The sequence below is a fragment of the Eulemur rufifrons genome, chromosome 7, assembly GCF_041146395.1.
Source record: "Eulemur rufifrons isolate Redbay chromosome 7, OSU_ERuf_1, whole genome shotgun sequence".
NCBI classification, from domain to species: Eukaryota; Metazoa; Chordata; class Mammalia; order Primates; family Lemuridae; genus Eulemur; species Eulemur rufifrons.
In genome coordinates this window covers 267679524-267707148 of record NC_090989.1, presented here as the reverse complement: position 1 = coordinate 267707148, position 27625 = coordinate 267679524, and the positions used below count along the sequence as shown (strand labels likewise).

The following is a 27625-nucleotide window of genomic DNA, read 5'->3' as shown; positions in this document are numbered from 1 at the left end:
GCCAGGGGAAGAGTGAGAGATGGTGGGCCAGGGACAGGCTGGGGCCCTGTGGGGATTAATACTCAGGGCTTCCAGCTCCCATCTCAGTGCTCCTGCTCCCTCCTTAGCTTCCCACCAACGAGGACAAAGAGGAGCTACTTTGTCTAGTTAACCATACCTGTGGCGTGGGTTCTTCCTGCATTAGTTCAGACTGAAGATGTATCACAGGGCACTGGCTTTGGGGGTAGAGATACAGGAACCACATGATTTGGAGGTGCCCAGAGGAGGTGGGGACAGGGCCACTGAAGAACTTGGACAAGTGCTGCCCACCCTCCTAACCCCAAATCCACATGGGCCTGGGCCTCTCTGAGTCCACTAAAGCAGAGGCCTCTGCCTCTGCTGGCTTAAGGGGACAGAGCGGGCTTCCCACCTCTTGCAGCCACTGCAGACAGGTGGCCCTGGGTCAGACCTGGACACCTAGAGGCTGACCCAGAACCGAGCTCGCACTGCTTTCACCAATCCCTGGCCAATGGCCGGCCACTCCACTCTGCCCACAGCCCCTTCCCCAGCCAGAGGAGGTACTCACTGATGGGGGCGTGCAAGGCCACGTGCTCCTGGTAGGGCGTGTAGTACTTGTACTGCTTCCCGCAGAATTCACACGTGTAATTGCCAGTTTCTGTCCAAGGAGAGGGGCGTGTAAGAACAGGCACCTGCCCCCCCCAGAAGCATCAGCATGCTCCCACCCCCCCAACACACTCCTCCTCATTCTGGGCCCACCAAGTGGAATCAACTCTGACTCTGGAGTCAGAACGCCTCCGTTCACGTCCCAGCTCGGCCACGTCGACCTGTGTAACCTCGGGCAAGTCTCTTAACCTCTCTGTGCCTCAGTTTTCCTATCTGTAAAACGGAGGTAATAACAGGACCACCTCATAGGATTGCTGTGAGGATTAAATTTATATGGCAAGTGCTTAGAACAGTACCTGGCACATGCTGTTCTCCCCATCGCTCCACCCCCAGCCCCGGTGCTCGAGAAATGCCTGGGGACCTGAGCTGACCTCCAACGCCAACCACGCCAACAGCCCTTTTGCAAGCCCTGCCCTCTGCAATGGTCACACCTGGGTCCCCTCATCTGCAGGACCTTCCCTGTCCCCAAGAACACCCCCACCCACTGGCAGCAGGGGGTCACTTCTTCCTCTCGGGCCCCGCCACACTTTATCTTTACCTCTCTTTTGGCACTGCCTAACTTCTTTCTTCTTAAAAATGTCTGATGTAATATTGTTCACTGGGGGAAAATTATAAAATACGGATAAATACAAATATAAAATTAAAAAAATAAAGAGAAATTTCAAGCATCTGTAATCCCCAAAGAGCAGTATCTACCCGCCTGGGGTAGGGCGTGCACCCTGCCATCTGCCCCGCCCCACCCTTCCCTGCATCTCGTCTGGGGCCTGCTCCTCCAGCTGATTCCCCCTGTCTGGCTCCCGTGGGCCCTGAATTAGCCAGCCCTGATCAATATCCCCTTTGTAACCCGGTGTAGTCAATCGACAATAACTTTGTGGACGTCTTGCCCAATCAATAAATATCGATCTCTACTGCATTTATTGGCTGCAAGGTTCCTACTGGACTTTGGAATTTGCTGAGCCAGTCCCCAACACCCGGGGACATTGAGATTGTTTCAAGAATTTTTCTCTGTTAAAAAATGCTGTGATCCACATCCCTGTAGAAATTTTTGCACGTTCCCTCATGAGTTTTGCCCATTATTGCAAAACAAAGATTATCTCACATCATCTGCACAGTATTTCCTCAGGAAACATTCCAAAAGGTGGGAAGAGGGGATGTATTTTTAAGGCTTTTGATAACCGCAGCACCATCATCCCAACCAGAAAGGTGTGAAAGTGACTGTTTCTCCACTCTGAAGCCAGCATTAAGTATCACGGTCTTCTTAAATTTTGCCTCTTTGATTAGGGGAACTATAGTGCACTACTGATTTTATCTTCCATTTCTTTGATTTCTAAGGAAATTAACTATTTTTCATGTTTAATTACCTGCAGTTTTTCTTTTGGGACTTTCCTTTTGTGTTTACAAGCAGTGCTTCTATAGGTATATTTACCTTTTCAAAATCATTAAACTCTTTGCAGATTAAGGATATCAACATTTTGTTATATGTGTTACAATTAATTTTTTCTTCACTGGTTTCTCAGTCTGTTTAGGGTTTTCTCCCCTCCCAACATAGAAGATTTGGAATTTTTGGTAGTTAAGTAATTTTTGTAACTGATTCATGCACACTGGAAAAGGTATATTATTTGCTATTTGCTGTATGCTTCATAGTTGTTGGATCAACTGTATCAATTACACTATTTAAATTCTATATAACCTTGTCTGTCTACTTGCTCTGGCAAATACTAAATATTGTGATAAATCCTTCCATTTCACCGTATTTCTAAATTTATTTTGTATGTTTAGATACAGCGTCATTTGGTGGATAAAGCCCATGGGATGAAAGTCTGCACCGTGAAGTGTACCCTTCATTAACACAGAACTATTTTCCAACAAAGTGCACCTCCAAAGTCTGGTCCCTGGACCAGCAACATCACCTGGGAAGCTGTTAGAAATGCAAATTCTTAGGACTTATTCAAGACCAAATGAAAGAAAAACCTTAGGGGCTGGGTTTAGCAAACTGTGTTTTAACAAGCCCTCCAGAAAATTCTGATGCATGGGAAAGTTTAAGAACCAGTATTTCTAACATTTAATTATTCTGCTTTATTAGGTTGTCTGGCACTAATATTAATCGATAATTATTTTGTCAGGTCCTGCTTTCTATTGTTTGCATGTGCCTAAAGATATTTCCCTAAATTTTCTTTCATTCATTAAACAGGTATGTACTGTGCTAAGTTCTGGCACAAAATGCTGAGCAAAAACAGGTATAGCTCAAAGAGCTCATAGTCTAAAAAAGGAAACAAAAATCAAATAATGACCCAAACAAATTTAAAACTGCAACCATAACAGGTGCTCTCAGGAGACACATACGGTGCTATAAAAACCCACGATAGGAACTTTAATCTAGTTAAGGAAGAAAAGAGAAGCTCAAATGCAGAGTGGAGTAAGGAATTAACCTTGACTCTAATAAATGATTAATAACTGGATTATTTTAAATCAACCTGACAATCTTTGTCTTCTAATAAAGGAGATTATGCCATTTGCTTTTATTGCTGTAATTGATTTGGTTTTATGACTTTTTCATGCTCCATCCTTCTGATTTGCTCCCAGTTTTCAGCTGTTTGATATATGAACTCTTTGCTTTTCCATTATTCTCCAATATTCCATTATTTTCCAATATTCTCCACTGTTTTAGACAGTAGATAAGATATACTTCTCTAACTGTTAATAGCCAAGTGGGAAATGATATCTTTAAGTCTATCACGAGTGAGAAAGGTAGTTTAACCCAGGCTTCTCAAACTTTAGCATGTGTAAGAAACATCCAGAAAGACAGTTACAGCATAGATTGGCGGGCTCCGCCCCAGAGATTCTGATCCCATAGGTCTGGGATGGGGGTCTATGAATTTACATTTCTAATAAGCTTCCGGGAAATGCTAATCTTGCTGGTCTGGGACCACACTAGGAGCAGGACTGGTTTAAAACCTACTGCACTGTATCCTTCACCAATTCCTCCTCTTTTTTAAAAACTCATTTTTAATATTATAGAAAAATCTTTGTCTTTTGCATTCAATTTTATAATCAGATTTGGAACATTTTAGACTTCTAGTTTGTCTGGTTTACTAGTATTCACAAGTCTTCTTAGACTACAAATTCCTCATAAATGAGCCTATAAACGTGCTCCACGACGCAGTTCACCAGAGTGTATCTTCAAACAATTTTGTGAAGGCGGGTACACAGGAAAAGTAGCATGTTTTTGAGCCCTTGCTTTACTCTTTATACACAAATCACAACTTGTCCAGATAAAAAAATTCTTAGATCACAACCTTTTCCCTTCAAAACTTAATCCATTATCTCCTGGGATTTAGTATTTCAGAGAAGTCTGAGGCGAGTCTACCTTGAACTTATGTATAGGTGACATGCTTTTTTATACCTGGATGCCTGTATAGTTTTTTTTTCCTTTATATTTATAGTTTTAAAAAGTCACAGATCTATTAGGTCATTAAATATGAACTATCTGATTTCAAATAAAAAGTGTAGTTTATTATATCTCAAACAAGAAGTAATACAATTAAAGCATGCGCCTAAAATATCAACATAGTTTTGCCATCATAACAGTAACTTATTTATGCTGGCAGCAAAGAAGCCTGGAGAGCAAGTGGCAATGAAATCATGAAAGGCATTTTCCACAGCTTGTCGAGAATTGAATATTTTTCCTTGCAAGAAGTGGTCCAAAGCCTGGAAGAAGTGGTAGTCAGTTGCTTCAAGGGCTGGTGAATACAATGGATGACAGAGAGTTTCCAAGTCCAGCCTCTGTAGTTTGAGCAGCATTGTTTGTACAACATGTGGTTGAGCATTATCTTGCAAGAGGAATGGCCTGTCTCTATTGACTAATCTTGGCTGCTTAATCATAAGCATCCTCATCAATTTATCCAATTGGTTGCCGCGGACATCCGATGTAATCGACTGACCAGGTTTCGTAAAGCTGTAGTGGCTAATACCAGTGCTGGACCACCAAACAGACACCATTAGCTTTTTTTGATGAATATTCGGTTTTGGACTGTGTTTCGGCACTTCATCTTTATCCAACCACTGTGCCGAATGCTTGCAATTGTCAAAACGAATTCATTTTTCATCACATGTAACAATACAGTGTAGAAATGGTTCGCCTGTATGTCGTGACAGCAAAGACATGCAAGCTTCGAAGCTGTCTCTGCTGACGCTTGTTTAATTCATGCAAAACCCATCTATCCAGCTTCTTTACCTCGCCAGTTTGTTTCAAATGGTCCAATATTGTCGGAATAGTAACGTCAAACCTTGCTGCTAATTCACACGTAGGTTGAGATGCATTCGCTTCCACTACAGCTTTCAGCTCATCATTATCCACCTTGGTCTCAGGGCACCCACATGGCTCATTTTCAAGACTAAAATCACCAGGACGGAACTTCTCAAACTATCGACATACTGTGTTTTCATTAGCCACATCCTTCCCAAACACTTCATTGATATTTTGAGCTGTCTGCGCTGCATAGGTTGTACAACAGAACTCGTATTCGCAAATAACACACATTTTTGACTTAGCCAGGGTTTCACAAAAATTGCTCTAAAAAATGTGGAAGACAGTTACAAGCCAAAATGTGCTTTTGAAAGACTGAGGATGTACCTTCACAATAAACATAAAACAAGAAGTGTCAAAGTGAAATGTCAGAGATGTCAGCTGTCAAATAGTACTTAAGGAAATCAGACATTTCATATTTAATAACCTAATATTTAGGTAAGGGTCTTTTTATACTGACTCTGAAACATGAACAGACCTTTAAATCTGCTTATATAGGTTTTCCTTTAGCTGAGCAAATTTTTCTTCTAATAGATCTTAGGAGTACAGCTTCTGCCCACTTGTCTGCAGCACCAATTCCCTGGAACTGGCCTCCTATTCTCCATATTTATCATGTTTTCCTCTCATTACCTTCATTTGTTCAAGTCTGTTCTTCACGTCACTAATTCTATTTCTGCAGACCAATCCTGCTCTTTACTATCTATAATGTCGGTTTTAATTCCGTTCTTGTTTTTGCTTCCCTGCAATCTTTCCTCATCTCACTCCTTTCCTTGCCTTTTTATCTTATTTTGTTGCATTTTCACCACAGACCTGCAGGCTCCTTTTTCACAAGGGAAAAAGGAATCGTGCTCCCACCCCAAATTTCATATGTTGAAACCTCACCCCCCAATGTGATGGTATTTGGAGACAGGGCCTTTGGGAAGTGATTAAGGTTAGATGAAGTCATGAAGGTGGGGCCCTCGGGATGGGGTTAGTGCCCTTGTAAGAGGAGATGCCAGAAGCCTTGGGCATGCGTGCGTGCTGTGCTCTCTCCCTCTCTCTCACCATAATGTGAGGACACACAGCTGCTACCTGCAAGCCAGGAAGAGAGGCCTCACCCAAACCCAACCAAGTTGGCACCCTGATCTCAGACTTTCTAGCTTCCAGACCTGTCAGAAATGAATGTCTGCTGTTTATATCACCCAGTCTATGGTATTTCGTTATGGTAGCCTAAGTGGACTAAGACAGGTCATAATTTCTTACACGCAATTGAGCTTGTCAAACAGAATTTTCTTCTAGACTTTGCGGTAGATCATTTTCAGAGGCTCTTCCTCTGACTCTCGTAAATTCTCTTTTTCTTATGTGGAATTTTCATAGTTCTCACGTTTTGTTTTTGTTTTTTTAATTTTTCAAGGTACTCTTTCTTATCCAGGCATAAAATCAAGTCGCCTATACATGGCTCCAGACTTACTGTTTCAACAGACAACACGAATGAATTCTGCTGGACCCTCCCTGTGCCCACGATCACGGTAGTTAACTCTCAGATCTACAGCTGAGGAGCGAGCTGACGCGCAGGCTCCTTAGGCCAACTCCCTCCTTCTAGCAGGATCCCTCTGCTCTGCCACGGCTCTGGCTTTGCCTGATTCTCTAATTTGCTCAGCTGATGCCGACTTCGAATCTGCACCTGCCGGCACGCACTGCTGCCAGCGTGTTTCCTCCTCCTCTGACCTGCGGAGCTTTACTTGGGGCGACTAGTCCCTTCACAGTGCAGGCTGCCTCTACTGGCTTCCCTTGTTTTAGGTCCACGTTTTTAGGGTCTGTGGCATTGGCCTGCTGACAAGAAGTGGCAGAGGCCCAGGCAGCAGCATTCTTGTCTCACACGGCAGCTCGTGAGTGGTAGCACGGAACGAGCTCACATGGCTCCCGCAATCTCAGCTCCATCAAGGCAGGAGGAGCACGCTGGCAGCCAGACCCAGCTGGGCGTTCTCAGTGCCATTCTACACTCCTCGTCCTCTGTGATCATTCCTCCCAGGCCTCTGTCAGACTTATTTACTGACACACAGGACAAGTTTCACCTTGTTCTGCACCTTCTCGGGTAATTAACAGGTACCACTTATTCAAGGCTTTCCAGGCACATGTCAAGGACTAATTCCTTTACAAATATAATCTCACCTAAACCCCATGACAATCCTAAAAGGTGAGTTTTACTGTCATCACCCCATTTGAGAGTTAAAGAAACTGTGGATTAGACAGATTAGAAAACTTCCAGGACATCATGCAGCTCTTAAGTGTAGAGCAGGGACTCATATTTGGGCTGGCTCTAAAATGCTTGCCTGTGATGCTCTCAGTAACATCTCCCGCTTACTGTAACCTGAACATGAGCCAGGTGCTCGGCCAGACACTCTATGCCTGATCCTCCAACAGCCCTGGAGAACTAACAGATATGCTTGTCCCCAAATTACAGATGAGCCAAGGGACACTCACAAGGGGTAAGTAGTAAACTGGTGATGACGCATTCGAACCCAGGCCTGTCTGATTCCAAACCCTACAATGATAACGCTACAGTCAGAAGGGTGGTGCTACGTTGGATCCGCTGGCAGAGACTGGACAGATACTGAAGCAGGTCACAGATCCCTCTGTCCCTGTCCTGTATCTGTCTATGAATGTCTGTCTCTCCCACCAGACTATGAATTCTTTGATTGCCACGAACATGTCTGATTCACATCTGTGCTTCCCCAGCAGAGTCTAACTTCCAGCAGTTTGAATGTCGAAGATTTAATCATTTTCATCTTTAAGATTATTTTGATGCTCCTGTTTACCGAGTGTTTACTATGCATGTGACAAGCACTGTGCTAACCACTTTATAGACATTATCTCATCTTCAGTTTCCTGGATGCTTTCAGGAGAGTTAAGAAGAAAGCAAAGACTCATGCTCTGACCACAGACAAGGGAGGAGGAAGAGAAAGCATTTGGGGTAGGGGGGTGGGGGGGGGGCGCCCACCCAGCACCTTCCAAGGGCAGGAACAGAGCTCTGCCCTCTGAGGAATGTACCCAACTTAGTGTTTCAGCGCCTCTGCTTTCTCCACTTGTTTTATGTTTCTGTGTGTATTTTTGCAAGCTGCCTTAGATCCTTGTAATGAGGCAGAGACCATAAAGGTCTCTCTCTCCTTGCTGGTAGTAATTGAGGCACAGGAAACAGAGAGATGAGTAAGCATGGACATTCCTACAGGGCCGGGAAGGACAAGTCCCCCTCACTTGTGGTCCCATCACACCTGCCCCAAGCTGGCCACAGGGTCCCCCCAGCCCATCCTTCCCAGCAGCCACACTGGTCTTCCTAAACGGCAAATCTGATCGAGTCCCCTCCCCACTTAGTAAACTCTCTGGCTCACTCCTCTCTGGATGAAGTCTAGATGCTGCCTCCTGGCATTCGAGGCTCTCTAAGACCCGAACCCATCATCGATTCTCAGAACCAACACTGCCCTGGTTCTGCATGTGACATGTGGGCTCATGCCCGACCCTCATCCCCACTCTGAAAGCCTCCTGCAGCTCCCTGCACTCTCTCTGTGTGGTACCTCTGCTTGATTGTATACTGTCCCCATCCCCAACCCCAGTGTGAATTACCCAAGGGCAGGGACACCTCTGTCCTGGTCACTGCTGCGTCCCCCACAACACTCAATACAAGTCTGCCGGGAACAGGCCAGTCACGTGTGTGGCTCCTGCCCTCAGGGGGTTTTCCTGGGACAAGGACAGAGTGTCTGCATGTGGCTGCCCTGGACAGCTCCGTTTGCTGGTAAACCCCTTCGGATGACTGTAACAAGTTATTTTCTGAGCACCTACTATGTACCAGGCACTGTGCTAACAAGTGGTTTACATCCATGATCTCATTTAATCCCCCAACAAACCTGCGGGGAAACGTCACCCTCGCTCCACAGGCGGGGAGGCTGAGGTTCAGGAGGGCTAACAGACCACGAGGGCGCCCAGCGCACAGCCAGTGAGCCGGGACTCAGCCCCAGGCCCGGCCGCCGTCACCGCCCTGACCCTGGCCCTGTGCTGTCCTGCAGCTCCTCGGAAGCTGAAGTCCTAAGACCGACCAGCCTAACTGACAGGTGGGTGCCGCTGCTACAGGGTGAGTGATGCCACACGCCCTCCCCGCACCCCAGCAGGGGGACCCAGCCCTGCCGCCCCCACCCAGCCCTTGGCCCCAGAGAGAGTCCCGCATACTTGGCCCGATTTTCTGGAACGGTTCTGGGGGCTCCTCCTTCACCTCATCAGTGGCCACGACACCTTGGTCGAAGGGGTCTGTGGGAGAACATATGGCCCTTAGCACCCGGGGCCCCTGGGTCTCAGGGGCCCAGCCAGGGATGGGGGAGGTGAGCAACCACGAGGACTTACCTGCCCGGTTCTCAGGGGCCCCTTCCACGCTAAACACTGCGCCCGGGCGGGAGGCGGCAGCCGCAGGAGGAAAGAAGCAAACAGGAGCCCCGTTAGTGCCTGCCCAGAGCTGCCTGACCGCTGCTCCCTGTCTCCGTCCCAGGGAGTTTCCCCCCAGGGCCGGGGAGGGCCACCCGGCCAGCGTGGAAGCCCCAGGGAGCCAGGACTCGGCTGCGGACAGGCTCCCACCCCTGGGCAGGCAGACGCTGTAGGTCCCCAGCATGCACTTGAGGGGCCAGGACGGAGGGAAAGGAAGAGATTAGGAGGAGAGACAAAGAGGGGGTGAGAAAAAGGGTGAGCCAGCGGCAACCAGTGGCGGCCTGGTTGTCAGGGCTCAAGATGGGCTGGGGGTGGGGCCAGAGAGGGAACCCCCAGGGTCCTTTCCAGGTCCAAGACCCTCTTTCTGGGATTTTTAACACTCTTAAAACGTGTTACCTCAATTTATTGTTCTAATTTCTAACTCTATAATCTAAGAGGCTAAAATGCCATGATTCATTTTTAAAAATTGGTTTAATTTCACCAGAACATGTGAATGCTAAAATATCAGACGAAACTGTAAAATGACTCGATATGAAATCCCAGTATTCTTCTGATTTTGACCTACAAAAACAGCGATTTCACCTGGGTTAACCTAAACAGGAGCGTTTGTGGAGTATGACAGGGGTGTTCCCTCCCCTCGAGGTTCTGGCTGCTGCCAGACCTTCCTCTGGGTAGGAGGGAGGGAAGGCGGAAGGTGGGCTGGGGTCTGGTGACCCCAAGGAAGGGCATCTCTTTGCACAACTCCAAGGACTGGGGGGCCCGACTCACCATCCACTGCGTGCAGGTCTCGGTGCTCTTGGAAACAGCTGTAGTATTTGTACTTCTTCCCGCAGATGTCACACGTGTACCTGAAATTGTCTGCAAGGGATGGAAAGACGCCTGTGGTTACTAGGTCATTTGGGGTGGGGTTTTTCTGGCCGGATCATCTGCCTCAGGAACCAAAGATGGGACTAGCCCAGTCTGGCCCCAACTGGATGACCTCATGGAGACTTGGTCCCTGAGCCCGTCTGCACCGTGGCACTGCCCAGCTCTTCTGGACCAGGGACGGCCACGGCACAGCCACTGCCTGGACCGCCCAGCCTGTCCTCCCCTTGTGCAGCCAGTGCTGCTTCGTGGGTCCACAGGGTGGACGCTGGGGAGCCCGGGGTCCTCTGCAGAGATCCAGACCACACAAGGTGACCAGGCAGCCTGGAAGTGACTCCCCAGCCAACCCCCAACCCTGGCCTGTGTGGGCCGAGCTCCTAAGGGCCCGGTTCATCACTGGTCCCACAGACCCTCACAGGTCCCACGAGAATAACAATCACTGCGCCACCACGCACAAGGCATCACGACGTGCAAGGTGCCAGGCCACGCTCCTCCCCTGCGTTGCCTCGGTTACTTCTCACAACACAGGGAGGAAGCAGTCTCTCATTTTACACGTGGGGAAACTGAGGAACAGAAGGGACCTGTCCCACATCCCACAGCTTTGGAGATGGCACCCAGTGATCCTCGCTTCCTGGTGTTCACACCCTGTGTGACTCCTTCCCTGTGAGCCTGGGCTGGACCTCGAGACTTGCCTCTAATGAACAGACAGCAGAAGTGGGAGAGGTGGCGGGGGTGGGGAGAGGGCTGCAGATGCACTGAACCCCGGGGCCTCTGCCCCGCTGGTGGCTCCAGGATCCATGCCTGGCTCAGGCCTCCTTCCTTTCTCACGGCCAGCGATCCAGCCGCGACTACAAGCTCCCCCATCAGGTCCCACGCGGACGCAATCCCAGCGTCTCCTACGCTGACCAGTGCTGCTCGAGGTCCGCTGCCACCTGCCCTCTTGCTCATCTCTGCCACACACCTGCCCGGCCAGCGGGCTGCCCCTCACTTCAGGGCCACGAGAACCGCCAACGCTCTGCTGCTGAGAAGCACCCCCACACCACGACGGCCACCTGACCTAGACGGGGACCCCACTCCTGGGCCCTCCTCAGGCTGGAGTCGATTAGGGCAAGAGAGAGATCCTCAGACGAGGAGGGCAAAACACGTTCTTGTCAGTGAAACCTCACGAGAGCTCGGTGTCTCTGGGAATGCCGCTGCAAACCCACTCTGGGAGGCGGGCCCTGGAGTCAGGCTGCTCGAGCTCAAACCCAGCTCTACCACCACCAAGTGTGACAGACCTCAGACACGCTCCCTAACCCCTGGGCCTCGGTCTTCTCATCTGTAAAATGGGAATAATGACAGATTCTTCAGCTCCCACGTTGTAATAAAAGAGCATAATGTCTGACATCCAATAAACAACCTTGGAAATGTTACCCAATTTGTTTACAAAGTGCATCAACGTGACAGAAGCAAGAGAATCCCATGTGGGGCTCATCTCGTATTTTGTTAGTTGAGAGGTGGGTCTTTATGCTTCTATGTGTGACTGTACCATTTTCCTAATAAATAAATGAAAGGTCTCTGGACTAGAATGTGTGAGACCTCATTTCTAGGCCCACCTCCACCACTAACAAGCTCCCCCCCTCTCTGGGACTTAGTGTCCTCATCTGCAAAATGGGTAGGCTGGAGTCAGTCCTCTCAAATTGGACCCTTTTGGCTCCAAGACCCCACGGCCAGGCCATCCAAGTAGGCGCTGCTGGCCTGGGTCAGGGTGGGGGTGTGGGGCTGAGAATAAAATAGAGCACACCGACCCCGGGGAGAAAACTCCACAGGCAGAAAAGGAAAAGCGATGGAAGAACTAAAAATACCCCCGGCTGCACAGCCCTCAACAACCGGCAGCCCGCGCACAGCGGAAGCAGGCGGAACACAACGGCTCATTGAGGGGCTGCCGGAGAGGCCAGGGGCCCAGAATAGCCGAGGAAGGAAAGATAAATAGGGAAGTTCTTTAAATGTGTGGCTGACCGCAGGCAGACCATGGGAGCCAGAAAAGAATGGCACTATTGAGGGACACGGGAGGCAAGGGCCAGGCCGGGGCAGGGTGTGGGCCTGGGAGGGGAGGGCCAGGCTTCTGCCTCCTCCCAGCTGGGGGCTGTGGCAGGTGTCTGGCCAGCCTGGGCCTTGGATTCCCCTGCAGAACACGGAGGAATCCTCGCAGCCCTGCCTGCCTCTCCTCCGGTGAAGAATCCAGAGAGTGGACGGGAAGTGCCCCACAAGGAACATCTCTAGGACCAGGCCGCTTAAAAACCTTCTTCAGCCACAGGCACCTCTTCAAACTGCTGATTTGGGGTTTGGGGGGTACTATTTATCATCTTAAAAACCGTTTACGGTGGAATAACAAACACATAGAACAGGGGTTGGCACACGATGGCCAAATCCTGCCCAGCACCTGTTTTGGTCAGGGATTCATTTACATCACGTCTCTGGCGTGTTCCTGTTATAAGCGCAGGGCCGAGTTGTTGTGACAGAGACGTCTGGCCTATAAAGTCTAAAATACTCACCAGCTGGCCCTCGACAGAAAAAGTTTGCTAACCCCCGATATGGAAAAGTTTACAAATCATAAATGTATACTTCGTTCAACTTCTGCAAACTACAAACACGCACGTAACCAGCACCCAGCTCAAGAAACAGAACACAGACGCCCCTTCCCCAGGGCAACCACTCTTCGGACCTCTACCAGCGTTAGTTTCAGCTGCTTCTGCACTTTCTATACACGGGACCTTAGAGGATGAACTTCTGCGTCCGGCTTACTTCGCTCACCGTGGTTGTGAACGGGAGTCATCCATGTGGCCGTGTGTGGCTATGTATCGTTCTTTCTTACTACCCCACAGGAGTCCTTCGTGTGAATGTACTTGTTCATCCCTCCAACTAGCACTGGGCATTTGGGCAGTCTCTGGTTTGGAGCTGTTAGGAACAGTGTGCTAAGAACACTCTAATTTACACCTTTAGGCGGACGTGGGCACAGGTTTCTGTGGACACACACCTGGGGCAGAACTGCTGGCTTCTGAAGCTCGGTGTCGTACACCCACCTGGCAGGCTGCTCCCCAGGCCCTTGGGGTCTGGAGCTGGAAGGAGGGCCTGTGTGCAGCAAAGCAGGGCGCTGTCCCCAGGCGGCAGGGCCCCGTGCCGCCACAGCTGGGATAAGGCACCCGGGGCAGATCGCCAATAAGCAATTGGTGCCCGTGGCTGTGGGTGCCCATCAGATGACTCTGAAGCAGCGTTTCCCAAAGGTCAGCTACGGAGCCCCAGGGCCCTGAGTCAGCATCAAACCACACAGGAAACTGCACACACTGGGTTCCCACTGGGGACACACAGGCACATCTGCCAGTGAAGGGTCACAACACGTCCCTTTGCACCCCTGGGGTGCAAAGAAACCCACCCATCCTAGTACAACTCAGGTTGCCCAAGGTTATGTGGCCAGAGCAGCCTTTCTTGCCACGGAACACACTTTGGGAAGGGCTGCTCTGAGGTGCCGTGCTCCAGTTTCACAAGGACTCTCTGGCCCAAAGCCTGGACCCCAGAGGCCACTCAGGGCAGTCCAGGGGGAGGGGACAAGTGTCTTCTCTTCTTCTCTCCCAGCCCTCAGCCCCCACCAGCCACGAGGGGAAACAGTACTCACTGCTTTGGGAGGCTCCCTCCCCCGAGGTGGCTTCAGTGTCTGCAGAGAGAGAGGGGAAGGCGGTGAGCGGATGGTGAGCTGGCGCCAAGCGCAAGGGAGAGCCCAAGAGGGCTCCTCCCACGGGAGCTGCAGGGGGAGAGCCTCACGGTCCTCCCTGGGCCCCGACCCGTGCCTTTCTTTCCTCCCTGCCTGCCAGGCTCAGGGAGAGGCAGCAGCCATCCCTCCTGTGCCTCAGTTTCCTCATCTTCAGAACGGGAAGCAGCTGCCTGGCCCCTTGCCCAAGGTTGCCTTGAGTAACACGTGATGACTCGCTCACGTGCCCCATGGGAGCCGCTGACACCAAGCAGTGCCGATGCGTCCTGGAGGACTAAGGCTGCAGGGGCAGGCGGCAGCCCCCCAGGAGAGGCCGGGCGGCGAGTCCTGCTGGCTCCCCTCCGCCCCTGTGCTCTCCCACACCAGGCGGCCGCCCTTCTCCTGCCTGGCGCCCTCCTACCGAAGAAAGACGGAGGAGCCCTCGGGAGACTGGAGCTCTCAGGGCCTTAGGATTGCCCAAGAGGAGCCCAAGTGGGAAATGGGTATTTCTCTCGGCTCTGCCCCGGGGACACCCCACTCACCTCGGTGTGCCCGCACGTGGGTCTGGAAGCAGTTGTAGTACTTGTACTTCTTGCCACAGATTCCACACTCGTAGGACCCTGGAAAACAGGACAGGGAAGGAATGGTCAGCTGGCAGCCAGCGTCCGCGACCACAAGGCCCCAGGACCCGAGTCCAAGCACAGCTGACTCTGCATCGGGGCAGGGCTGACCCCTGGCAAGCAAAGAGGCAGCACCGAGTCAGACGACAGTCAGGACGCCCAGGGTCTGCATCCAGGTTTGCCTCCTGCTTTCTGGGTGACCTTGGGGAAAGCCTCCTCCTATCACTGGGCCTCAGTTTCCAAATCTGTAAAATGGAGAAGGTAACTTTTTCAGCTAACCCTCATACTTACTCCTTGAAAGGAAAAAGGAGATGGACATGAAAGTGCTCTGAAAGGAATAAGTCACACCCACAAAAGGAAATCATCACTTCAGTGCAGTAATTTCCAGCTACCCCTTTTGCTTGCCAGGATGAGACAGAGGTTAAGAGGACAGACTTTGAATCAGACACACCTGGGTCCCTGCCCGCCACTTACCAGCAGCATGAAATCGGTAATTTCCTGGGACACACCAAGCCTCAGTCTGCCCATCTGCAGAATGGGGCTAAATGTACCTACCTTACAGGGGTGGCCCACGCCTCCCCTAGCATGTGCCCAGCCCTCCTACACGTATGTCTGGCTAGCAGAGGAACCCCCACACCCGCGGAGGAGCTGCCTTGTTCCCTCAGACATACAGAGACCAACACGGTGCAAACACCTGACTCCAACCCTGTGCCGGGCCCTTCTCCCAGGAGCAGGTAGACCGAAACGGCTGAACTCGCAGTGGGCGCTGCAGACAGGCTGAAGGAGGAGCCCACCCATGCAGAGCCCAGTGCTAAGGCCCATGGCAGGAAGCCAAGCAGAGACCTTCAGACCCAGCTTGGCAGGGACCCCAGGAGTAGAGGCTCTGCCCATCCCCCATCTACTGGCACCCTCATGACGGCCCAATGCCACCTGGGCTCAGGGCCCCCCACTCTGCCTGACAGAAAGACCAGGGACAAACGCAGACGCCCTGGCCCACTCTAGCTTAGTGCTCTAGAGCGGCTGGGGTGGAGGCCTAGGAATCCGCCGCTTCCAACAAGGTCCTCCGCGGACTCCAGCACCCGGTGTCCGGGCGTGGGAAGCGCTGGTTTACAGTCACATCTGCGATGGAGTCAGCCCTGCCACTTACTGGCGGGGCCTCAGCGTCCTCCTTGGGAAAACGTGGATGATGCGGGAGGGCTGGCGTGGAGACTAGGTGTGAATGGCGTTCCCCGCACAGCAGCAGACCCCTGGTGAGGGTGGAGATCTCAGCCCACGCTCTCTTTGGACCCGGCTAGAATAGGGGCCCATTTACTAGGTGTGCGCCTGACGTACTGGATTAAGCCAAAAGAGGGCGGGATGTGGAGTCTGCAGGTTAGCTTAGCTCTGCCACTCCGTAGCTGTCTGAGCTCAGACACCTAAGACACGTTCCTTTACCTGTCTGAGCCGCAGTTTCCCCACCTGTAAAACAGGACTATGATTCCTGCATGTCATGATTAGGCCAGGATCAACAGGACTGACCTTGTTAGTCAGCCAGCACACAGCAGGTACCGAGGGACAGTAGCCAGTGCCACTGTGACTCCTTGGGTCACTCCAGGGGCTGCTGTCATCCTAACAGCAGCGTGGGATTTAGCAGTCTGCTATTCAGTGGTTTGTGTATGTGTTACCTTGTCACACAGGGAAAACACAATCATGTGGACGGCAAAGATCAGGCCGCATATTTCTCTGCAGTCACCCGCCCCGCGACTGGCACACAGCGAGGGCCCAGCAAACTCGCAGTGTCTCGCTGTTGTGCTCATCTGTCACCAAGTGCTGATGCCTCCGGCCCTTCCCGCTGCCTCTTCCACTCTTCAGCAGCCTCTGCCAGCTCCCTTCTGAAAACCAGCTGGGAACTTACTGAGCATCTGCCACGTGCCCAGCACTGAGGCTCCAGCAGTGAGCAAGACGTGCTCCCTGCCCTCTGTCGAATGGGAAATGGACAGGCCACCAGGCACCAGGATGACGACGTTAGGACAGCAAGTGCAGGCCCTGGGGGCACAGAGGCAGGACACTGCCCAGCCACAGTGAGGGACCAAGTCAGTGGAGCTGATACTGTTCATAACCAACCCAAGTCCCGATGGGCTTTACGGGGTCCCCCACCAGCCCATGCAGAGAGCTGAGGGCACAGCCAACCTCGCTCATGGGTCTCACCCCATACAGGGAGCTCTGGGGGCCACGATGGCTCCTCAGCCATCTCCTGACCTCCTCATGCAGGGTGAGGGACCTTGCCCATCCAGACTGTGCACTGGGTGCTGCCAGGAGGGGCCCTCAGTCCGCCCCTCACCCTCCTTAGGACCCCAGGCCCCGCCTACCACTCACTCACCCTAAGACCCCAGGCTCCGGTTTCCCTATCTGTGGATGGGCCCAGACGGGCAGAGAGGTGGGAGGTGGGGTGTGGGCAGAGTTTAGCTGAGTGGCAGCCCACAGTGCAGTGATATCAGCAAACCTGGGTTCAAATCCCACCACATACCAGCGAGGGAGCCCCCAACAAGTCACGGAACAACTACACCTCAGGCTTCCTGGCTGTAAAACCGTGCCCACCTCGGGGGCGGGGGCGTGAGCAATGATACTCTGGGTCCTTAGCACAGTGCTGGGTATGCTGCGGGCACTCAATAAATGACAGCTGCTGTTAACATCAGCATTTTCCAAAGTGTTTTCTTTGGAACCCAACTCCCTAAATGCCTCCCAGGAAGAAGAGGAGCTTGGCCAAGTGGGTGTGAGGAAGGCCTCACGGCAGGCCCGCTGGGAAGACACAGTGCGCGGCAGAGGCCGCAGCTGGGAGGAGCCCGGCCGCACAGGGAGCCAGCCAGTGTTTAACTCGCGGCTCCCAAACACATCTGGCCCCGGAACCATTTGCCCTCTTGGCTGTTTCACAGAGTCGCAGCCCACAGGAAGTGCGGCCAAAATGGTCCGGACATTCTAGACTTCCAGATTCCCAAATGCTCTCCCATCCCGCCAAGACCCACGTGCTTCCAGGGTCCCCAGGGCAGGCTCGGGTTTGCTCCCATGTAGCAAGGACAGGGTGCTGGCGAGGGTGGCCCCTCTTGGCCCTGACACGCCAGTGGGACCTGCAGCGGATGGCTACGTCCGGCTGTGCCTCCCCCCACGCTGGCCCCAGATCAGGCCCTGCCCCTCGGCCATCACGTACCAGATGCATATCTCAATGCTTGGTCAAAAATCCAGGTCCCTGAATACCGGCTTCGCACAGATCCACCGTGGGGGCTGCCTTCGGGCGCTTTTCCATCTGAATTACGTAAGAAATCAGAAAGAGCCCTTAAAGTCGGAGAATGCCTGGGATGTTAGGGGTGAAGCAAAGTCAGCTGGGGAGGGGGTCTGCGTCTAGGGCTGGCTAGCCACCTGCGCTTTCAGGGCCTCGGTCTCCCCAGCTGCACTTCGAGAAGGGTGGACAAGATCACACTGTCTACGCCTTCACTAAAGAACTTGTGCTGGCCGAGGGGCATCCATGTGTTCCCCAGGGAGGCTGGGATAGGGCAGAAAGAGGCAGCAAAGGCCACAACCCCCGTGAAGTTTTGTGTTTTCTCTGTATTCTGAGTCATCACTTGGCTAGAACATAAAATTTCTCCCTAAAACCCTTCCAGCAAAATTGCTCTCCAAGGAGATGTGCCCCAGACATGCAGTGGCCTTGTGTGCCCCTGGCCCGTGGACACCAGGGACCCCAGGTTGGTCCAGTGGGGCTCTGGAGGGCCTTCTCGGGGACACACCTGGCTCCCTGCCCGGCACGCTTCCTCTGTGGCTGCCACACCCCCAGGCACTCTCCTCTGTGAACCACGCACGGCAGCCACCATCACCACCTGTCTGCTAAGCGCCAAGTGTCTCTGCACGGACTGGCCTCTGACCCCACTGCCCAGGTGAGGAAGCGGAGGCTGGGGCAGGTGTGAGCCGCAACTCCCCGGTTCACACTGCCAACTCGTAGCAGCAGGACCCAGACTCAGGTCACCCTCACAACGCCAGCAGATACAGGCGATCTTTATCCCCATTTTCAGATGAAGGAAGCAAGAAGCAGAGAGGGGACACATAGCGCAAGACCGCTGAGATCTGACTTGCTCCCGAGCCACACAGCCCCTTGGAAAGTGCCAGGCAGATACGGTGCTTGGGGACGTTACCACTGACGGAGCACATCGGGTCTCGTTTCCATCCTCCCTCTTCCCGGAAGTCCTCGGGAGGCTGGGGCAACTCAACACCCGTTTCCAGGATGAGCGTAGGGTTCCAGCAGCCAGGCCGTCTAGGGCTGGCGTCACTCAGCTAGTGGCTGGTGAGGAACCCTCAGGGCCCCAGAGCCATCCTACTGACACCATGCCATGTCACTTGCTAGATGCCAGGTGAGCTCTGTGCCTCCTTCAGGGATGGGCTGCTAGGGACAGCGGGCAGGGCTGGCAAGCACATGGAGCTTAGCCTTTTCCTCTCCCACCCCTGCTGCCACTGGTGATGCAACAAGGATCCACAGTTCCCATCCCGACAAATCAGCGTTAACAGCTCCCGGCCGGCACTTTTCATAAGCACCTGGCAGAGACCTTGGCTCCCTCCCTGGAGCACTGGACAAACCAGGAGAGGCCAGGCGGGTCTAGTGCCCGAGGTCATGGAAGGGAGAAGTGGGCAGACAGCTAGGAGAAGACAGTCCTCTGAGGAGCAACGTGGGGCAGCAGCCCTCCACTCCTACCATTAGCACCCGCTGGCTCCAGAGAAGCATGGACACCTCTCAGGATACACAAGGCAACAAGACAGAGAGCCAAAGCAGGTGCGGGAGAGAAGAGCAACCGAGGGTGGGGACAGAGACGGTTCCTTACGACCCGTGGTGTTGCATTCAGCTGGGAGTCTTCCAGGAGCCGCTGCTCACAGATCAAACATTTAGGAGCACCCAGCCCTCTTGGTTTGAAGGTGTAAGAGGAGCTGCGCCCAGGGCTTGCCGGAGGACGGGGGACTTGGAGAGGGAAGTCGTGGACAAGTGGGTTTCCTGAGGCTCTCTGGGGCTTGGCCTCAGACTGAATGTCCTCTGGCGCGGGGTCTTCCCAGTAAAACACAATGCCCTGGGGATGTGTCGAGGCTGCTCCCAGGGGTATGTGAGCACAAGCAGTCTTGGAAAAACTGTCAATTTCCAAACACGTTCTTTCCTAAAATCAACACGCCAGAGAACATGGCAGGTGGGGAGACTCCACTCACCCGTTCTCTTTTCCATCTGCACGGTCACCCTTCTCCCACGTTACAAACAAAAGGTAATTCTTTCACCCCCCGCCCCAATCCTGCCATGGTGACTTCCCCCAGGGGATGAAAAGCTCGGGGCTCTGAGCAAAGAGATGACCCAAAATATCAGCGTCAGGCACAGAAAGTGAGCGGATCTAATGACCAGGAACAACTCTCCTCTTTTGAATCGGGTCGTTTCCAATTCTCTGCTTTCAACAAAATTGGAGGAGGATATAATGGAGTTGTCAGTGAAGAGACCATTAAAAATACTGTCTGATGATAGACCCCCGTGTGATTTTTGGCGTACAACTTGGAAGCAGTTCAAAGAATTGAGTGACACTGCAACACGGAACTCCATTCGGCGCCAGCTCCGCAAATGTGATCGGGCTTTCCAGGCACTCACACCCACAAAACCCCAAACACAGGAATTAATGCCGAATCCTGTCTCCTTCTAGCAGTAAGAAATATTAATTCACAGATACATGAGCCAACTGAGAAAGAAAGAAAGCCCTATTCATTTCATTAAGGGGTGCGTTTTCAATAATTCTTTTACTTTTACGTTTACTATTTATCCAAATTTGTTTTTGATGAATTATATGCTAACAACAACAACTCAATCTGGGGAAAAAAAGTGCTTTAGAATGTAGAGCTTTATGATCCCAGGAAATTTTTTTTTTTTAGAAATTTCAATTTATGTACATCTTATTGTGGCAGATGAGTGTGAAACACTGATCAATAAAGGACTTTCAAGCATAAAAAATATATTACATTAGGATGAAATCCTGTGGGGGAAGTGGACTGGAAATATGAGTTCAAGGAGAGAAGGAAAGACGTAAAATTTCTGACTGCTAAAGATGAGCTTTTTCGTATGTTTTTTAAGCGATGATGGCGGCTATCAAATAGCAGAGGTGTTTGAATCCCTTGGATACATTTAAAAGAGTGGTTCACAGTTTTATTTCCAAAATGCCACCTTTTTCTTTCTTTACAGAATATTCTGGAAATGATATCCTTTGCGATTAAACTTTGGATAAAAATGTTAGATATCAACTCAAACATGTGAAAGAGGATATACAGTTTTTCAAAATTGTTTTAGGTGGCAGTGAACAAAGAGTGTCTGAAACCACTGGCCTTTTAGATTCCTGTCCCTCCAGAGGTAACCCCCGCGGTACCTGCAGCCTGAGGCTTCAGCTAATACCCGTAGCATCTGTTTTGCACTTTTTGTTCCCGTTTAAAAACACTTTCATACGTATGACTTCACTCTGCCCCCAACAATTCTGCTGTCACGATGGGCAGATTTTTACTATACCCACTCACCATTCAAGACACTGTGGCTCAGAGAGGTTAAGGGATTTATCTAAGGCCCCACAGCAGGGTAGATCCTGGATCTCTTGACTTACAGCCCAGGGGCCCTTTCCAACAGGGGCCCTCCAACCAGGACCCCCTTCCCACCTCAGAGCACAGACGAAGAGTCAGTAGCAAAGACAGGACGCGCCCGGGAGGAGGGCCAGGAGCCTTCCTTTCCAAGCGGCTGCAGCAAAGAGCTGAGTGTTGGTTCTGGCAGGCTCAGGCGCGAAGCTCTGCCAACAACCTATTGAAACAGGAAACGAACTATCAGCTGGCACTGTGAAGCAGGACCTGGCACCTACGCCGCTTGGGTTTGTCGCGGGCTGAGACCCACGTGGCCATGTCTGAATGGCTGTCACGCTCTTCCGTTGCTCCTTCCAGGGCCATGGCCCAGCCACCACCTTCCTCCTCCTTGCCCGGCTCCCCAGACAGCCCCATGTGTGGGGAAACACCCCCATGCCTTGGTGCCCAAAGCTCACTGCCTAGAAACATCCTTGTAGAATCCAATCTCCCGCCTATCCGAACCCTGACTTCCCGCTTCCTGCACCCGTCCAGTGACCTCCCCGACCACCTACGTCGGGGACAGGGAACCCACTCCTTCGCAGGCCTGTTCCCAGTTGCCGAACAGCTCCCACAATCACAAAGTCACTCCTTTCACTGAGTTGAAATCCCCCCTCCTGGTGACTTCTCTGTATCGGTTGGAGCTACCTGGAATGTGCCTGCTCCGTCTGTCCCCTGCAAAATACTACACGCTGTGACCATTTAAACTCTACCATACATCTCCTCATCCCCTCACTGTCCTTAGTCTCTCCTCCCAGGACAAACAGCCCATGGCTTTTCTGGGGGGCTCCTCCCACACTGAGCTAACTCTCTGGAAATACCATGGTTGGCCCATGACCCTCATCCGAAGAGGAGCCCAGCTGAGTCTGGGCCACTCCCTCCCTCCACGGGCTCCTGCACCGCCACTGGGGAATCTCGGGACCCCTCCCCCAGGTCTCTAGGCCCCTGCGGCTCTCCCTGGGCTCCCTCACCTGGAACCACCTCCAGATCAAGGACCAACAGTCTCACAGCACAGGGAAGAACACACACTGCTTGAAAGTACATTTTGACCATCATAATGAGATCCTGGCATCCCTGTCTCTTGGAGCCAGGAAACTATCCCTGATGCCCTCATTGTAAACCCAGCTTGCCTTGTCTTCCTCAAGGACAAGCATGGCAAGTAGGTTTTCCAGTTTTTCAATTCTAGCTGACTGGCTGTGACTTCTCAGTGCACTGTGTTGAGAAGGATTCTGAGGTACATTGTTGGAGCAGTGTACAGTAATCAATTAGCAATGCCTGCCATGAACATGGAATCGGGCAGTAGCAATGGCAGCGTCTTACACTTTATCGTTCCTCACAGAGGAGGAGCTCCTGCAACCTCAAGTGTGGCTCTGCTGCTCCTTCTTGGGGCCGCTGTGCAGAGCTGCTCGTGCAGCTTGTCAGGAGGGCAAAGGCAACTGTTAACTCACTTCCTTTCACTTCTGGTTTTATCCAACAAAGTCAGCAAGTTTAGTATGACCTCTGTTCTTCTTGCTAAAAAAGGAAGCTCTGGGTCTTGCCCCTAAACCCTACAGCAGCTCCAATGGCAGTGACGTTCTTTCTAAGAGTGAGAGACGCCCTTCTCAGACAAGGATTCTCTGGGCAGCAGGGAAGTAGCAGCAGCCACTGCAGACTTGGCAGCCAGCCTCCTGGGCACTGACGCCCCTCCACAGTCCCAGCCCGAGGAGCTGCCAAATGCCATCCACGTGCCCATGACCCGAGCTCCTCCAAGGGAAGTGCCTTAGATAATGTTTGTGTCACTGGGAACATTGTTTGTCTGATGGCTATTAAAGGGCCAGTGTGGACTTGGGGAGGCTCCCTCACGGCACAGCACTGGGTGACCAAACAGGGACACCATTCTATTCAGCAACAGAGCCCCGTCTCTGAGGCCTGAGTGAGGCTGGGCGAGCAAAGTACTCAGGAGGCCCTTGGCTCTGCTAACCAGGCACTCCCCTGCCAAGAGCCTCAGGAACATGCTAACTCCCCCACGCCCAGCCCCAGGGCACAGAAGCACACTGTGGCATGAGCTTGCTTAAAGGCACGGCTGTAACCAGCATCCCACCCCCAGCTGGGTCCCAGGAGTGCTTTCTCTACTTGCTGTACTTTCAGAAGCGGGTAGGAGGCTGGTGCCATGAGGTAGAGTGGGCCCTTCCTGACATGGAAGAAAATGTCCCCGACCTGCTGAGTGACCCTGGGCAGCTCTTTTTGCCTGCCCCTCTATAAAATGAGGGGCTCAAGTGTGTCCAATTGATAGCATGTGTAGCCCCACTACCCACTTCTACATCCAGGGCAGACATCAACAATCGATCACACTACCCTTTAGAATCTTTAACACAGAACAGCCAGTAGCAACTGCTTGGACTTGGACCACAAGACAAATCTACTTGCCATCTTGAGATGAATGAGTTCAAAAGGCTCAACGCTAACATTGATTTTTTATGATGAGGTCAAGCTGGCTTCCTCTGACACCCTCGGGCAGGAAGGCCTGCCTTCACCATGCAAGATGAGCCACCATGACCAGCGGGGAACACCAGGCCCTGCTTTGGTAGGACTCCAAACCGGTGGCTCCACTTATAACTTGCCACTGGGGCTTATATATCTTTTTCACAAGGGCCTGCCACAAACAGGTTACCCCAAAGTTTGACAAGGTGCTCCAAGTCCCTGAATCCGAGGGAGGCAGTTCTAGAAGGACGGCAGGGGCTGAGCAGGCTTCGCTGTCCAGCTAGGTGAGAAAGCTGAAGCCCACTTAGAACCCGCGTCTTCTGACACCTTACCCAGCACCAACTTTCTTCCCCGCGCCACTGTTTGTCTGTTTCACACCGACTTCCTTCTAAGACGGGAAGAAAAGCAGAAACGGTTACTACTCCTTCCCCTTGAAGAGATACTTTATGCTATTAATACTGGTGCTACCAAGAATAACAGCTCACCGTTTACTAAGCATGATGCTGAGCCTCTGCATGCATTATCTTCTTGTGGCCTCAGATAACCCCAAGAATTTGCAATTGTGGGAACTGAGGCACAGACAGGACAAGGAACCGGCCAGAGGTAGCACACCTACTAAGTCCTAGAACCTGAGTCACTCCGAGCCCGAGGACCCCAGCTCATCCTCTGCATGCAACACGGTTCCCTCCCACGGCTGCTCTGCGTGCCCACACCTGTGAGGTGGCCAGGACAGGGGACACACCTCATTTAACAGATGAGGACACTAAGGCACAGCTCCGCGAGGACCCTGCTGGTGAGCGGCAGCTGAGCTGGACACCAGCTTCGGCGGCTGGCACGAGGCTGGAGGGCCCCGGGGCTTGCACCGTGCGGGCAGCTGGCCCAGGGAAGACTCCCAACATTTCCCGGGCCGCTTTCCCCGCTGAATCCTGACCGCTGGCTCCATCCCAAGATTCAGATGCAACGCCCCTTCCCTGGCACCTCCCGGTGGAGGGCATAGACAGCTACCGGGTTAGCTCACAGCTTAGCGTCTTAACACACACACACCGAAGGGAGCAGGCGCACGTCCTCTCTTCCATTAGCTAACAAATCCCCGAGTGATTAGCACCGTCCTTGGCCTCAGGGAGTCACTACTGATGAGGGGAGGTCAGGCGAGGGCCCCTGAAAACACTCGCTCTCTCATTCAGCACTGCTGTCACTCCTGCTCCTCCCCAAACATTCCTGCTTCACTCCCTTTCTGTCACGTGGCAGGATGGCATTTCCTGGCCTCTCTGAGGTTGGGTGGGGCCTTGTGACTTGTGCGGCCAATGACTGTGAGCGGAGTTAACATCTCTCACTGTGGCTACGGCAGTTAATTGCCAGCTCAAGTCCTTCCAGAGCTCGCCTTCCCTCCGTCACTGGGCTGGCAACATTCCACACGATGACTGCATTTAGCCTGGGTCCAGAGCAGAGGGGAGGCCCGTGTTCACGGTGGACGTGTGGTGTGGACGTGCAGTGCGAGCTAGAAATAAACCTTTGTGGTGCTGAGCTATCAAGATCTCTTGTTACTCTGAGGGTCTGTTGTTACTGCAGCATAACCCAGTCCCATCCTAACAGTTACAGCACCGATGTCAGCATCAGCATTCCCAGAAGCCAATACTTTACAAGGCACTGTGAGGTGGACGGGGACGGGGGGAGCATGGAGACATGAATCAGGCAGGTCCTGGAGCTCCAACCTCTAGGGGCTCCCAATCTCCAGGCACAGACAGGGCCTCTGTAATCTAAAGAGATAGTGGGAAGTGCCGCAAGTGAAGGGCAGGATAGAAACAGACCAGTCTGACCAGAAGAGACCAAGGAAGGCTTCTGGGAGGAGGCGGCACTAGAGTTGGCCTTAAAGGATGGGTTAGATTTGGGCATGTGGAAATGGGCAAGGCCTTCCTGGGAGAGGGAACAGCATGAGGAAAGTAGAGGAAGAGTAGACTGCACTAAATGAAAGTCCTGGGAAGATCAGAAGCAAGAAACGGGCTAGAAGGCCCAGGTTATGGAGGGTCTAGATGACACATTCCAGACTCTAGAGACAGTGGAGAGTTCCAAGGTTTAGAAGTAAGGGAGCGACACGGTCAGTGTTTTGTTTTTCCCTCCTGGTGGCCAGAGCGGAGGGCAGGTAATACCGGGCAGGGAGACACAAAGACATGGCCTTTGGGGGTCAGGGGAAGTGTGCAATGCCCCAGGTGGGGCTGATGACGGCCACCAGGAGCAGAGGAACAGCTGGGAAAGGGAGTTCCAGGCTGATTCACAGCAGCTGGGAAGAACAGGCAACAGGACTTGAGTCTAAACTCCCAGAAACAGACACAGTGAACGTCCCCATGAGGCCCGGGGTGCCACACACAGGAAGACAGAGACGCCTGCACGTCGGGCGGAGGTGAGCCAGAGCTGGGCCGGGAAGGGCAGCGGAGAGGAAGGCGGCGGCAACACTTCTAGGAACACACCGGGCATGGGAAACGCAGAGGAGGGCGCAGACGATGGAAGTCTGGGGCCAGGACCAGGCAAGGCCTCTGGCTGAGGAACGTGGACTTCATTTCACAGACCAGGCTTGCAAACTTGCGCCCACAGACACTCCGACCCACAGATGCGTTCTGTTTGGCCGATCTCAAAAGATGAATTAGTTGCCAACATCTAAAGCCAAAAGAATTCACATCAAATTTTCATTTCTAGGGTGTGGCTTGCCCAGAGATGTGGCAGCGCTGTGCCTGTAACCCCACCTAGCCGCCACCAGCACAGCGGACGGAGAGCGGCAGCCCCCCACACACGCAGCCTGCCTTCTCCGGCTGGACGCGGTCCCCGCCACCTGTCCCGCTGGCTCATCTCTGTTACGCTAAATCCTCCTATTTGTTGGGCCTTGTGGGCGGTTGTGCCTGTGAACCTGGCAGTCGTGCAGGGACCCCTGATGGGGAGCCCTGGCTCGTGCTGGGGACCTGAGGGCGAGAAATCGTTACTGAGATGCCAGTTTCCGCGGAGCTCCTCGGGGCCTGGCCCCGGCCAGGAGAGGCAGGGGCAGGGGCCGTCTGTCACTGATCCGACCCTGACTGGGTATCTGCTCTGGGCAGGACCTGCGCTGGGACCTCCCTCCCTCAAGGCAGGGGGAAAGCCGACAGGCATTTAGCACAGCGAGCGAGAAGGGCTGTGCTAGACCCGCCAGGGCTGTGGGAGCCCCCACGCATAGGGATTCGCTGGGCCCACAGAAGGTGCCAGGCATTTGACTTAAACAAGGTCTTGAGCAATGGGTAGGGTTGTGCCACATTAGAAAGAAAGAGAAGAACTCTCCAGACGAGAGCTGCACAAGCAAAGGCAAGGGCTGAGGAGCCTAGATCTCCCCCTGAAGGCGGAGGGGAGCCCTCAGCCAGGGAAGCGGCAGAGATGCCAGGCTCCATGTTCCCACCCTGGCCCCAGCCCCAACCGTCAAGGACCGGCACTCACCAAGGGTCTGCTGGTTGCGGACGCCACCGATCACCACGCAGATCTCGGCAGGCACGTCGCCGGTCCCATCCTTGCCAACCGCCTTCTTCTCCTCCTTGGCCTCGCCCTGCCAGATCACCTCCTGGATGTAGTCATCGGGCAGCTCCGTCTTCACTTTCACCTCCGTCATCGTCCCCTGCTCGGCACTCAGCGAGGCCTCAGCCGGCACCGGCTCTGGACCCTCCACCTTGGTGCTCTTTTGGCTGCGCTTCAAGCGCTCCCTGGAGAAGAAGAGAGTATGTTCAGGGTGGACCCGAGACCCACTCCCAGACCTACAAGGGAGCCTACCAGCCCAGGACACCACAGAGACACGCAAGGCTGTGTATATAGTGAATGGCAGGCCCCCAGCCCAATTAGCTTCCTACACGCCCCCATGGCAGCCCCCGAGGCGCCTCCAGGGAACTCTGG

The 27625-nt window shown here is 52.8% G+C and overlaps 1 protein-coding gene across 1 annotated transcript in view; it reads right to left on the bottom strand.

Annotated features, from left to right (window-relative positions):
• ZNF618 (zinc finger protein 618) overlaps nt 1–27402 on the bottom strand; it is a 55125-nt gene extending 27723 nt beyond the window's left edge. Inside the window, exons 1-7 of the mRNA XM_069474580.1 lie at nt 27179–27402; nt 14549–14626; nt 13935–13973; nt 10187–10276; nt 9341–9376; nt 9170–9247; nt 566–655 (exon numbers count right to left, since the gene is read on the bottom strand). Coding sequence (XP_069330681.1) covers nt 566–655; nt 9170–9247; nt 9341–9376; nt 10187–10276; nt 13935–13973; nt 14549–14626; nt 27179–27347 — 580 coding nt within the window. The 5' untranslated portion in view covers nt 27348–27402. The remainder of the gene's footprint in view (nt 1–565; nt 656–9169; nt 9248–9340; nt 9377–10186; nt 10277–13934; nt 13974–14548; nt 14627–27178) is intronic.
• Between the last annotated feature and the right edge of the window lie 223 nt (nt 27403–27625).